This window comes from Hesperophylax consimilis, chromosome 14 (genome assembly GCF_061612785.1).
Source record: "Hesperophylax consimilis isolate HC1 chromosome 14, BYU_Hcon_1.0, whole genome shotgun sequence".
Lineage (NCBI taxonomy): Eukaryota > Metazoa > Arthropoda > Insecta > Trichoptera > Limnephilidae > Hesperophylax > Hesperophylax consimilis.
The window spans coordinates 19,159,586-19,172,724 of NC_142849.1; the positions used below are offsets into that span (position 1 = coordinate 19,159,586).

At 34.1% G+C, this 13,139-nt stretch overlaps 2 protein-coding genes across 4 annotated transcripts in view; one reads left to right on the forward strand and one right to left on the reverse strand.

The window, feature by feature from the left end:
• Window positions 1-3,345: 3,345 nt before the first annotated feature.
• On the reverse strand, window positions 3,346-7,409 carry LOC149418002 (protein FAM185A). The gene has a single exon (XM_089639277.1). It carries the CDS (start codon window positions 7,274-7,276, stop codon window positions 6,161-6,163), a length of 1,116 nt encoding a protein of 371 aa, XP_089495403.1. The 5' UTR covers window positions 7,277-7,409; the 3' UTR covers window positions 3,346-6,160.
• Window positions 7,410-7,695: 286 nt separating this feature from the next.
• The window catches only part of Tti1 (Telo2 interacting protein 1), a 37,392-nt gene continuing 31,948 nt past the window's right edge, over window positions 7,696-13,139 (forward strand). For 2 of the 3 annotated variants that reach the window (XM_089639583.1, XM_089639585.1), the window contains exons 1-3: window positions 7,696-7,797; window positions 8,369-8,485; window positions 11,866-12,077. In XM_089639583.1, the coding sequence (XP_089495709.1) occupies window positions 8,474-8,485; window positions 11,866-12,077 (224 nt within the window). In that variant the 5' untranslated portion in view covers window positions 7,696-7,797; window positions 8,369-8,473. The remainder of the gene's footprint in view (window positions 7,798-8,368; window positions 8,486-11,865; window positions 12,078-13,139) is intronic. The other variant, XM_089639584.1, reaches the window with a different exon arrangement.

Below are 13,139 nucleotides of genomic sequence, written 5' to 3' on the forward strand. Positions count from 1 at the left end.
ATATTGATTCAGACAAAACAAAAATTGCAGTTTATCAGTCTCGAAGTAAAACAAATTATTTATAGCAATAATAATTCGCCTGAAATACCCATACAAATTGAAAATATCTGCAGAGTAAAAATAAATGCCGCCAACGGGAATTGAACACGCACCCTTCTGATTGCCGGTCAGGTGCTCTAAATCACTAAGCTACGTCGGCTTATTCCCAACCCACCAAATAATTCAATATGTACTAGTATTTCATTCAACAATTATTGATTATTACATTTTTCACCTGTAAACAACCAACTTTATTTTTATAGGACAGGCTTTGTAAGTGCTGAATTCCCCACTAGATGGCGTCGAGACATATTATATCCACATTTGTTGGTGAAATATTTTGACTGGCCAAATATTATTATTTTTAATGATAAACTAATGTTTTTAAGACAAGGATTTTTATGCATAGCACAAAGGGTAACTCTGCATTAAAAAAACCTTGTCTTATGAACATCAGTTTATAATTAAAAAATAATATTCTTGAATAAATGAAATGCAACATAAAAGATTAACAAACATCAGATTCTTGCACTGATCCCTATGAATATATATAAATAACAAGATAAAGAGTTTTCCTCCGATTTAGAGTTGGTCTAAATTACAATAACTAGTGACAAAGTCCTCAAATACAGCACTTAGTTATTTTCTGATGTTTTTTTTTTATTTAATTGAAATGTACAGCTTACTTGAATTCAGTACTGCGATAACAATAGAATATGGAAGCATGATAATGCCATGTATACTTTTAACATATCAAAGAACATGCCCATAAATAAACCACTCACTAGATCGATATCTTCGGGCTTTTCGAATGAAACAAATTAGTCCTAAAAAACCATAGATATGCCAATATATTGACAGTAAAATTTTCATTCGGAGCCTACCTATTATACTATACATCAATGAAAAACTCTGAAAGTTTATTCCATAGACTTTCAGAGTTTTTCATTGGTGGATATGGTTAGGCAATCATATGACGTTACAATATTTCGGTTCAATTTTCGATCGCAGTTATACCCCCTTGAAAATACCATTTGTAGAATTATTTAGCAGAGACAAGAGACAACCATAGACATGCAAATTAATAGACTTACCCTAGCGTGAAATAAGTATCATTTCGACGAGCTGTAGGCAAACCACATGACCATATTTTTGGAACCAGCAGGGTTCGAAGATGCTTTGAATAAACTATGACATCAGTCGTACATTGACCACCGAAGAGCGCACATTGAAATAATCAGACCATGCGTAGACAAGTAAAGTTCGCTAAAGTAAGGCAAAGGTTTGCAACGCTGTCCATTATGAGGCTTTTATATGCAGGATCTTATTGATCTTATGGATCAGAATGTTATTTCTTTAACGAATCGCCTAAAATTGAGTATGGCGGGTAAATTATAACACATTTGTAAAAGTGTCTTAATAGTGTAACAAAGTATAAAATTTTGAAAACAAGCCCAAACTTTTGTTTACCCGATTTGGGATATGTAGTTAAGTTTGTTACGCAGCCAGCAATTTGTAAGCACTAAATTAGTAGAAGCAGGACTTAATTCGTAAGCAGATTTTATTTTTACGGACCGATATTAATGGTGATATTACAATGCGAGTTGCCTGTATACTGTCAGATAAATTTATTGACAAATCACCGAAAGTGGGACAGTCACGCCACCTACCGTGCTCCGCGAAAGAGACAACATTTTTTAAAGTAATCTTCGCTCTATTATTAGCTCTTTCAAAAAAATGCTCAATTCTGGTCTATTATTTGGTATAGAAAAATGATATTAATAACCTGACCAATACTTGTTTTCTTAATATTAACTCACTCGCTACGTTTGGTGATTTTGCAGGTGTGTCCGCGGGTTTCATCGGGTGAGGTGTGTTTAGGAAGCACCTGCCCATCAGCTGCGTGGCGTGTCAGATCGGAAGAGACTGGTTTTTTTTTAATTTTTTTTTATTTATTCATTTAAATTTACACACAGTACAATATGATACAAGATATAATTAAAATATTTTGTGATTATTGATTATTGTACTTTATCAGGTCGAAATTATTGGTTCCTAACTAGGCAAATTGCCCGTTCCAAGAAACCAAAAAATATGTGAAAGTAAGTGTGTGATTTGTCTATGTCTATAATATATCTCATTAATGTTTTAATTTGTTTAATCGTTACAATCTTATGATAGAGACGAACTTGAGCTGTTGTGTATGAGCAATAATTAGAATAATGGAAGATATATATAGTGTGTGATTAGTCTATGTCTATTTATTACGTGACGTTTTTTAACATTTTTTCAGATTCTCCTCTGCCCAGTCCAATCAGCCATTTAGTTATTACTGGGCCTATGTATGAAATATTACAAGTTTTAATGTTTAATTCAGGGGGGATTTTGTTGCACAATTTAGGTCCCAAGTATGTGCGTGTCTTTTGGTACTTTGCCGTATTGCTCGTTGGGATCATAAGGTCATTTCTGGTGTGGCTTCTTGTGATGTGTTTATGGTCAATTTTATTAATATTTTCTAGATTTTTATGTACATGGATAGTAACCTTTTTTATATAGTTTTGACGAACATCAAGTACCTACATTAAATTGTTTAAAGAGCTCATCGCTAGAGAACCTATATGGTTTGCGCATTATGACTTTAATTATTGATTTCTGGGCCTTCATAAGTGGATCTAGAATTGATCTTCCTGATGCTCCCCAGCCAATGCAACCATACATTAAGAGGGGGTTGCACAGTCTGAAATATATTTTTCTTAGATCTACTTGTCTAATTATGTTTCGCACTGCAAAGAAAATGTGAGTAAATTTTCTTACCCTAGTTGTAAGATTGTCAATGTGATAATTCCAGGTTTGGGGAGACCCTTTGACCTCTCCAACTGTTCTCCCAACCCATCGCCTTGCGCCGCAGTGGGAGGGATATATTCATATGTCCATCACTCCTGGACATAATGATCCCTAGATTTCTACCCAACCCTCATATCTTTTACCTTCCCAGAACTTCCTTTCATTAAAAATCACCCTCCACACAGCATCCCAAAAGATGACATAGGCCCTGAGGGAAATTATTTTTTCTGTGGGCCTCCTGTGTGGGATTAATATAAAAAATAAATAAAACACAAGTCATCTTTGGGGATGCTGTGTGAAGGGTCTTGAGAAAGGGGGGAGTGAATATTTTGCAGGAGTGAGTAGCGAATAGCAAATCATGTCTGTGAAATATAAAAACGGATCATGGAAACAACCCATTCTCATGTGGTCAATTTAAACCGTGTACGAATGAGTTATTATATTATAAAAAATTGTGTTGGACATATGTAAGTTTGGTACCTTTTTTAATACCTAGAAAACATCATTTTCCTATAGCCATCTCAGTTCTGAATTGTTATCCTTGGAACAGGTCATCCCCTAATGGACTAAGTTGGGTGAACACAACAATCACACACAAATAAAGAAAAATGTAAGTACCTACGTCCATAAATAAATGAAACTGATGAAACCAATAATTTAATATTTAGGTACCTACCTACCTACCTTTGGGATACAAATTATATCAATAATAATTTACTAATTTGAATATTGTTCTTTTTTTAATATATTTAGTGACAATTCAAAAAATGATTAGATAAATAATTGTTTTGTATTGTTTGTAAATAACTATACATTTGTGATGATAAATATTCTAATATGGCTTAAAATCAAGCAAAACCATAATGCAAAAATATACATTGAAGATTCCACCATTCTAAAGAATTGAATCAAAAATATCCAATTGAAGATTCCAATATTCTAAACAATTGAATCAAAAATATCCATTTGAAGATTCCAACATTCTAAAGAATTGAATCAAAAATATCCATTTGAAGATTCCAACATTCTAAAGAATTGAATCAAATAAAAAATATTGGACCTGCCCACCAGCGTGGTAAAACCCAAAACCATTTTTATTACAATAAATAACAATGAAATATACACAATGATTAACATAAAGCAATAAATACTATAGTAACAATATATTATTTACATAATGCAGGGGTGTTTTCAGTCTAGAATAGGTACAAATTATGAACACTCCCAGATTCTTCCACATATTTGGACAAGATTTGGGAAGCAAAACATCCAATCACTTCTGATTAAATTTTCCAACATTTCTGCTTATATAAGTCCAGACTAGATAGATTAATAACCTGATCTATGCGGCTGTCGAATATGTGATCCACCGGTTATCCCTGTACGGGAATGTCATACATGTTGCATTCCTGTTTTTGCTTTTTTGATGCGTTCCTAATTAATTTTGCATTATAATACTTTGCATATGGTAAATAATGAAGATATATCCTTAAAAAAAATACAAACATCAATAAATATTAAATTAGACAGTGTTTTCTTCCTACAGATAGTTATAACCAGTGTTGTCCTCTAATTTCTGTTACAATGGGTTTCCGAACAGAAAAATCTTCCGATACATACTTTAATAAAACAATTTAGGGTGCTGACACATTACGCTATACGCACCAAAGCGTTTTTGGGCTTGATCTATATCACCATATTGCTCACCATACAATCCCACAGACCTGTCACACTTGACAGATGATGGGTTATAAGTGTGGGCATGGCGAAGATGACATGCTGTGATCTGCTCGCCAGGCGATATTTGAAAATGATGCTGTCAATTTAGGGAGCTGCCGTGATCATGCGGCAGTCAGCTGTCAAGGTAACAGATCCCATAGAAAGAAATGATATTTCAACAGGAGCTCCCCAATTGATCTTACCCCCTCTCTATCCCCCTATCACTCTCCCTATGGCAGAGTAATATTATAGCGTAGTGTGACACCTCAACATATAATCTATATAGGCTACAACCAAAAAATCTTTGATGCGTATAGCGTGTCTGTCACTAGCATGAATACTAGGAAAACAGATTATGGATTTTAAAATTACAAACTATTATAATATGTAAATGAACCTTGTCCATCTGATTTTTTTGACTGATGATGCTCGATGGGAACTAAACAGAACCAATTGAAGTTTTTTGTTGGCATGTCTGTGTGGCTAAAGGAAGCTTAATGTTTCCTTACTTCTGGTGAAGTAGTTAACAAACATTTTCTAAAATCAAAATTCTCAAACAGATTATCAATTTCACTGGCCTGTCTGGGGCCTAGAAGTCGAAAGGTCTTATGTAAACTGGACACACTAGTTTTGATCCAAATCGGTGTGGATCACACTTCTTGGAATTATATGTTGAGTGCCAGTGGAGCTCTCATCGAGTTCAATTCATGGTAATTTATATTTTATCATTAAAATTACGGGACAATTTGAAATAAGACAAAAATATATTGAGACAAAGAACATGCATTTAGCTTTACTCAAAAATATTCCTCTACGAAAAATGCAAACGGCATTGCTAGCAATCAATAAAGATATTTTACAACAGGTTTACGGAAGTCTTTTTAATTTTGAGCAAAAATCTTTGGAAACCCACTGGATGATAACATTTGGTAAGTTCTGCTAACACATAAAGCCTTATGGCAATTGACTACCCCAATTCGAGGCCTCTATCGATAGGCTTTGAAAAAGGTTGGGTGAGATACATAGGTGAACTTATCACGATATTTAAAACTAGCAGTCAATCTACAATATTACAATATTAATAACGAGGAAGTATTATTACAGAATAACGGTATTGACAACGATAAAAGTTCTAATTAGATTTTAAATAGAAAATCTATCTAACTCATATCGCTTGCTATTTTTTTGATTTCTGATATGATGTTAATGAATTGTTTTTTGGAGGCTAATAGAAATTAATATCGTCAATAAAAATATTTCAGATTCTTTCAAATGAAGAATGAGTATTGACCTGTGTATTATCAAATGCGTAAAAAGAACATCATAATTACTGTCTTAATAATAATAATTGATCATCATTTCTCATGAAGATAACATTAATATCAGAATGGTAATTTTTAATGTATTTGTTGTAAATGTAAATCTTGCAGTTGTAAAAAGTGAATAGATATGCCTAAAAAATTTACACCAAACATTTACACTCTAATCAATCTCAACTACAATATTATAATTAATCTTCTACAGTTGGGCACAATAACTTAAGCAGAGGTACAATGTTTTAATCAATCTTTAGTCCTTTATCTTGCAACATCTTTTTCCATGATGACAATTTGATTTCAACGCTTCCATTTCGACAATCAACGTAAAGTTCATCTACTTTTTCCCCGTTGTTATCTTGTCCATATGTAAACTTGTGATGGAGAGGATCCTCCACTAGCTTCCCATGTTTCAAGATGTCTTCTTCCATAGTTAATTTGTTGGCAATAACTTCTATCAAACACATCTCGGTAAAAGATTCCGGGATCCGGACATCCACCGTTCCCGATTCATGTACAAATATGCTGTTCTTGTTGAGGAACTTGGAGGCTTGCAGGTGAACATTCCCTCTCTTCAAGATGGCCTTTATAGTCCCATCAAAACCAGTCATCTTTAAATCTCCTTGTTTCAAAATTTCAACCATACAGTTGCGATGGACATTTTCTAGACTCAAACTTCCGAGGACGGTGGTAAAGTGTGACTCATCGGAGTAGCAGGACTCGGTGGTAATGTTCCCGTCGCCAGTGGCTACTTTGAACACGTTTGCTCTGATGTGTTCGCAAATTACATCGCCATTAGAATCTGTGCGAAAATCTATGTTTTCAGCTAGCAATGTCCCTTGACATGTGATGGAGCCTTCCTCACTACGGACTTGTATATTCTTTCCACGAACATCGTTTAAGGTTACGGAACCCGAGTCAGTCTTAAGGGTGCAATCGTCGGAGTGCATTTTGGCTATAGAAATGCATGACTTGCCAGTTGCTTGTATGTCAAAACTGGCACGAATAGGGGCATATATAACACAAATGGCATCAGAACTGGGAGAGTCTTTACTACCGATGACATCAACCCGCTTCGCCGAATGCTTTATAGCAAAGTCTGAAGAGTTCTGCTTCTTGTCACTGAAGAGAGACAAAATCAACCGATCGCCATTTGGATGCTCCTGTAAATCTATCGGTTGTATTCTTACATGCATGGGCGTCTCGATGTATATTTTTGAATAAGGATCCACTGTTTTGTCGAATGTCTTCAGCACTTGCAACTTTTTTATATTGAATTGATCTCCGGGTACAACATGACATAACCTCAAAATATTTGAGATGTTTTTAACTACACTGAATCCCTTTAAACTGAACATTGTCAATCTTATCTGTTAATCATGAACTTTAACCAATCTAATGCATCAAAGAAGATAATAAAATTAGAAGAAGCACTATTTTTTCACATAATATAATTTAATTACTAATGACAGTTCTCTATTTCTCAACATCTCTTGCGCGAACAGGGTTATCTATTTATATTTGGGTGATTTTACGAACAACACTTATTTTTAAAATGATTATAACGATTGTAGATGTTGTAACTACCATAAATGAAAAATATATTCATTTTTCATCGGTTATCGTAAGCGTATTTAAAAATAATAACGTAATTTATGAATTAAAATATATACCCTGGAAATTAATAAATTACCTTTGTACGTTCGTGTTCGGAGGAAACGTAGCTGTTACGAACAGGGCATAAAGTAATCAAGTTTGACATCTGTCAACGTGAACCGGCGGGAGTGATTGGTTTATTTATGCGGCGGGAGCTCCGCAAATACTGGGAAAAAAATAACATTTCTACCTTTCTTCGAAGTAGACAGCTATTACCGCTTTGGTAAATCACAGCCCTTATATTTTACAATAGGTTAACGAACACTTCTCATTTTGCTTAGTCAAGCACCGCGACAAATAATAAACAAAAATAGACTTTCCTCAATCTAGTTCAGCCAAGTTTAGCGCTCTAGCGGTTATGTTACGCAGCTTGTTTACGAATTTTATTTCAAATCAGTGAGTGGTTTATTTATGTTTCAAATCGTGAAATACGCAGTTTTTCAAAGTTAGTTCATATAGTTGTTATGGTTCATATGGGCAACTCAAACATACAAGCTTTATGTTTGCTCCCTAATTGACAAGAAAACAACTTGCATATGAAATAAAACCTTGCCTTTGATAATCGGTCCTCGATTATTGATTTCCTGTCATGTAGATAGTAAACATAAAAGAATAGTACCGGGTTTCTGGAGGAAGAACATGGTGCCACTGAACGAAATGTGACTGAGCTAGTGTTTTCCATATTTCTATAAAACCACAGCAAACGTTTAAGCATGCACCTTTTGCTAGAACTCACTTCTTCATAATAATATTGTAGATTACTTGTTGCTCGTGTTGTGTCTGCATATTTGTAGCTATCAGTGATTTATTGGTGTTGGTGACACGAAACACCCCTTTGGAAGCTTTCAATTCAACTAATAACCTGTTTTCTTGATAAGTGATCTCCTAAATCTGCAGTCATGGTCAATGTGGTATGTTTTCATTTGTTATTTTAGTGTTTTCTTTGTGTATTTGGGTGTTGATAAGGTAAATAATGCAGTTCTGCAATAGTGGCCTCAATTGAAAATGTCCTAGGGGCATTACACAAAGTAGTAATATTAGTATAGTGGTGTTTACAAAGTTATTTACTTTATTTAAATTAAAAGGACACCACAAAGTAATTTTTCAATTATTCAAGAAGTACAGTCGAACTTGGTTATGACGATCACGGCTATAAAGAGCAATTACAAAACGATATTTTAGTTCAGGCTTATCTTCATATAATTGTTGACTATAACGAGCAAATAATTTTGTCAACACAATTTCTGAAAACATGAATGGGTCATTAGGTCTGAAAAAATAGTTGGGAATTATTCTTGAAGTAAGTAGTAACACACAAAGTTAGGGATAGGAAGTTCCCATAATATTTTTATGGCACCACCTGTGTAAGATTGTCGGCTATGTGAACCATTGCTATCTATCAGGCACAATGTAAAATTGTCATAAAATCTGCAAAAGTCATGCGAAATTTGAGCTTTGCAAATTTATTCCCTTTTTAAGTCATCTGTTGTATTACAACTCATCGTCAATTTATTTTTAAAAACCAATAAATATGTTTATGAAGGTACCTAGTTACGAGTACCTGCATCCCTGCACAGGGAAAATTTATGAAAGTGATGCACAACTTTTTCAGCAGACGGGCCGCTTTGTCTATTTTTCAAATAGGCCGCGACCTATTAGTGGATTTTTTTTTTTTTTTAAATTCACTTGTAACTTCTTAATTCAAGAGTTAAGGTTTCTGTAGATTTTTTTTTTGAATTTTGTGCAATGCAAACTGATTCCATTTAGGAAATGCAGCGTAAATTAACCAAAACTCTATAAAAAAATGTTTTCAGCAAAAAAATTTTTCACCAGATTTTTCTCTGCAGCCAAGTGAGCCGTATGAAATTGATATGCGGGCCACAAGAATGGGGCTGCGATTAGTGAAAATAAGATAGACAATTTAGTGATATTTTTCTTGGAAACCTTGAACCAGGTGATGATAGTTATAATGCGTTGATTGTTTTGAAGAGGAAATTGAGAACCATGAAATCTTTAAAACAATCATTGATAGTAAATTTGAGTAATAAAAGTGTATTTTTCTAATTATTTTTTTAATAAGAAACGCGTACCCCTATTTCGAAAATGTATTGTACTTTTGCAAATATATTGATAGTAGAGGCAAATAGGTAGGTACTTTTTATACTTTTTTTTTCCTTTAAAAAAAACCTTTTTTGGATATAATGATTAACGGCTATGAGAAGCTACTTTATTCTGTCCCCTCATGCTCCGGTCCCCATGTGCTCGTTATAACCAAGTTTGACTGTATAAATATTAAGCTTATTTATTTTTTAAATCAGAGCTTTTTTGCTTTATTCATTGGGGCTCATTGATTCTTTGAATTTGTAGGTTGAAGTTTGCTTTCAACTTCAAAATATTGTTATTATTATCATTATGTCTTTGCATTCTTATTTTTTTTTCCCATAATGACAATTAGTTTAGCTATTATTATTAACTTTAAATACAAATTGTTTTATAATAAAGGTCTGCATAAATATAAACTGAATGTCAAAAACACTTTTAGAAGACTGTATTATTCGAGAGCCTTAATCCTCGACTACGGAGGCTGTCAAAATATGCTTTAAAGATCTGATCGTGTTATTATTACATTCTCAGACTTAAATACGATTGAATGAAACCACAATTATTATATTCTCAGACTTAAATACGTTTGAATGAAATCACAATTATTATATTCTAAGACTTAAATACGATTAAATGAATCCACAGTTATTATATTCCAAAGCTTAAATATGATTGAATGAAACCACAATTATTATATTCTCAGACTTAAATACAATCGAATGAAACCACAATTATTATATTCTCAGACTTAAATACGATTGAATGAAACCACAATTATTATATTCTCAGACTTAAATACGGTTGAATGAAACCACAATTATTATATTCTCAGACTTAAATACGATTGAATGAAACCATAATTATTATATTCTCAGACTTAAATACGATTGAATGAAACCACAATTATTATATTCTCAGACTTAAATATATCATCCTTAAATAGACAAAACACCCATTATCGCTGTCAATTTGTTAGTGACTTTTCACTCTACAGCGACTTAGTTTTATACTATTTAAAGATGTGATATGACTCAATGTTCACATACGTCTTTTAGTCTGGGATGCGATACGACACAATGGACAGGGTAGTCAACTTTGGTATTGCAGTAGTGTGTAGTATGTCTATTTGTGTCACAATACGAACACTTCTATGCTTGATAGTGTCACACCCAAAGACAGGGCCGGCCCTGAGCCAAACGGTGCCTGGGGCGAGTAAAATTTTGACACCCTTTGTCAAATCCAGTATACGTCTAGGTAGGTGATTACCGTAATCAACAATATTCGGATGATTTGTATGTTTGTGTAGCGTCGTTTTTGTGAAAAATAATCTCAAGGGCGATGTGTTAGGACTGTTAGGTGTTAGGTATTATCAGCGCCTTGGTGCCTTGACAATTCGGCGCCCGAAGCGGACTGCTCCAATTGCGCCCGCATAGGGCCGGCCCTGCCCAAAGACAATATTTTGTTTATTACTGACTTCATCCACTTCACAAAACACAAGGTGTCCCGTGTCGAAGCATGTGTTATAGTATTTGTCATATCACAAACCTCTGTTTTCTAGCATTTTCCGGCAAGTTTCCGTGAATGTGTTAAGAATCAAATGAATTAACAAACGTACTTGCCGAGTACTTACTCTCGTAATAATTAATCAGGGGTTATGTTATGTAACACTGAATTCTTATTGTTTTACCGTCTTAACCTAACTGAGGCTAAAACCATGTATGATCGTGTGAGAAATGTTGAGATTCGCTAAGAATGCAAGACTGATAAAAGCGTAATGAGTAAGATTAAGAAAGGAACGCTCAGATGGTTTGGGCATCTAGAGCGAATGAGCGAAGAAAGGAGTGTAAGGAGAATAAATGACGCAAATATGAATGGTAGCTGAAGTCGGGGACTCCCGAGAAAGACGTGACATCCAAGTGAATCAGGTTCTTGAGTCGGGCATGTCAAGAGTCAGAATAATAGAAGAGTATGTAGGAATGTAAATGAGTCAAGGAGTGTGTGCAAAGACCGAATTGGCGGTCCGTCCTCTGCCTAAGTGAAAACGATGAAACGGCGTGATGGTTAGATAGTTAGTCAGTTAAACTAACCTACCATACAGACGCCACGGTAATAAATCAAGTTTTTCGCTGTTCCGACCTTTCCTCCGTTGTATTGTAGTGGTTAATATTTATATCTTTGTTATTTTCAGCAAGCAGAGATTATCAAAATGGAGTCGCCGCAAGTTGCCGAGGCCTTTATGAGATTCAAACCAATGTGCGATTCATTTCTAAAGCAGCCTCAGAGAAGCGTTCTTGTTTCTCTGATACAACTGATCAAAAGTCTGCCAAATGAAGTCATTCAGGATCTGCACACATATCTCATGTTTCCTTTTGTGGTTCATTTGAGAGGGGCAAAAGAAAAGTAAGTTATGAAATGGTATAATTTCATTATGACTGTATCCCTGATGGCTCCGTTGTAACTTTTTATTCTCATAGACAGTGCATTTAACAGGTAGAGAAATTTCAACCGAGCCTCAGCGTGCCTGTAATAGAATGTGTGAAAATCAAAGGTCATACTGTTGGAAAAGGGTAAATAGGTACCTACATAGAAGATACATGTTCCTTTTTAAAATTTAAATCAACCAACCATTTATTGTGTGACTTTTTTTTTCTTTTTTTTCTTAATCAAATTTTCATTTAAGAATCGCTTATATTGTCTTTGATACAATTTATTTACAATTTGAGGTTTTACTCAATAAGTTATTCCAAAAATAAATATTCATCCTAGACTTGCAGAAAAGTCAATAGATGTCGCACATTAAAATAAAAATAGGAAATATTTATCCAAGACAATGTCTAGATTGCATTTAGTTCAAGTTGAATCTTGCGATCATACATAAAGATAGCAGCCAATAAAAATGTACAATGAGAACATGAAGATAATGTTGGTAGTTCTTATTCGAAGTATGATACAGTTAAATATGACCGAAGGAGATAAGGTCCCATTAGCTCAGTTGGTAAAGCGGCGTCTCGTATCTTTTTCTGATGTATCTGGGTCAAATTTTCGTTAAACAATCGCTAATATTGTCTTCAATAATTAAATTTTACAATTTGAGGTTTTACTCATTAAGTTATTCCAAAAAATAAATCTTCATGTTTGTTGGCTGGTGTGTTGATGTTACTTCATAATTTTTATGATTTCCTCATCTTCGTGTTTAGTTAGCCATATTTTGATGTCGTTTTTACACTTTTTTTATCTCCATGGTGTTTCTAATTTCATTTGGAAGGGCATAATACACTTTTGTTGCATAGAATTTATGTTTTTTCTGGCCAAAAGATGTATTTAATTTCGGGATTCTCAGTAGATTTGAGGTTTACGTACTTGTAGTGTAGGCGTCCGTCAGCAGGGTACTCATTTTTTCATTTAAATTTGAATAGTGCATAATACTGTCACAGAGTAACTGATTTCACTGTGCTCGGAACT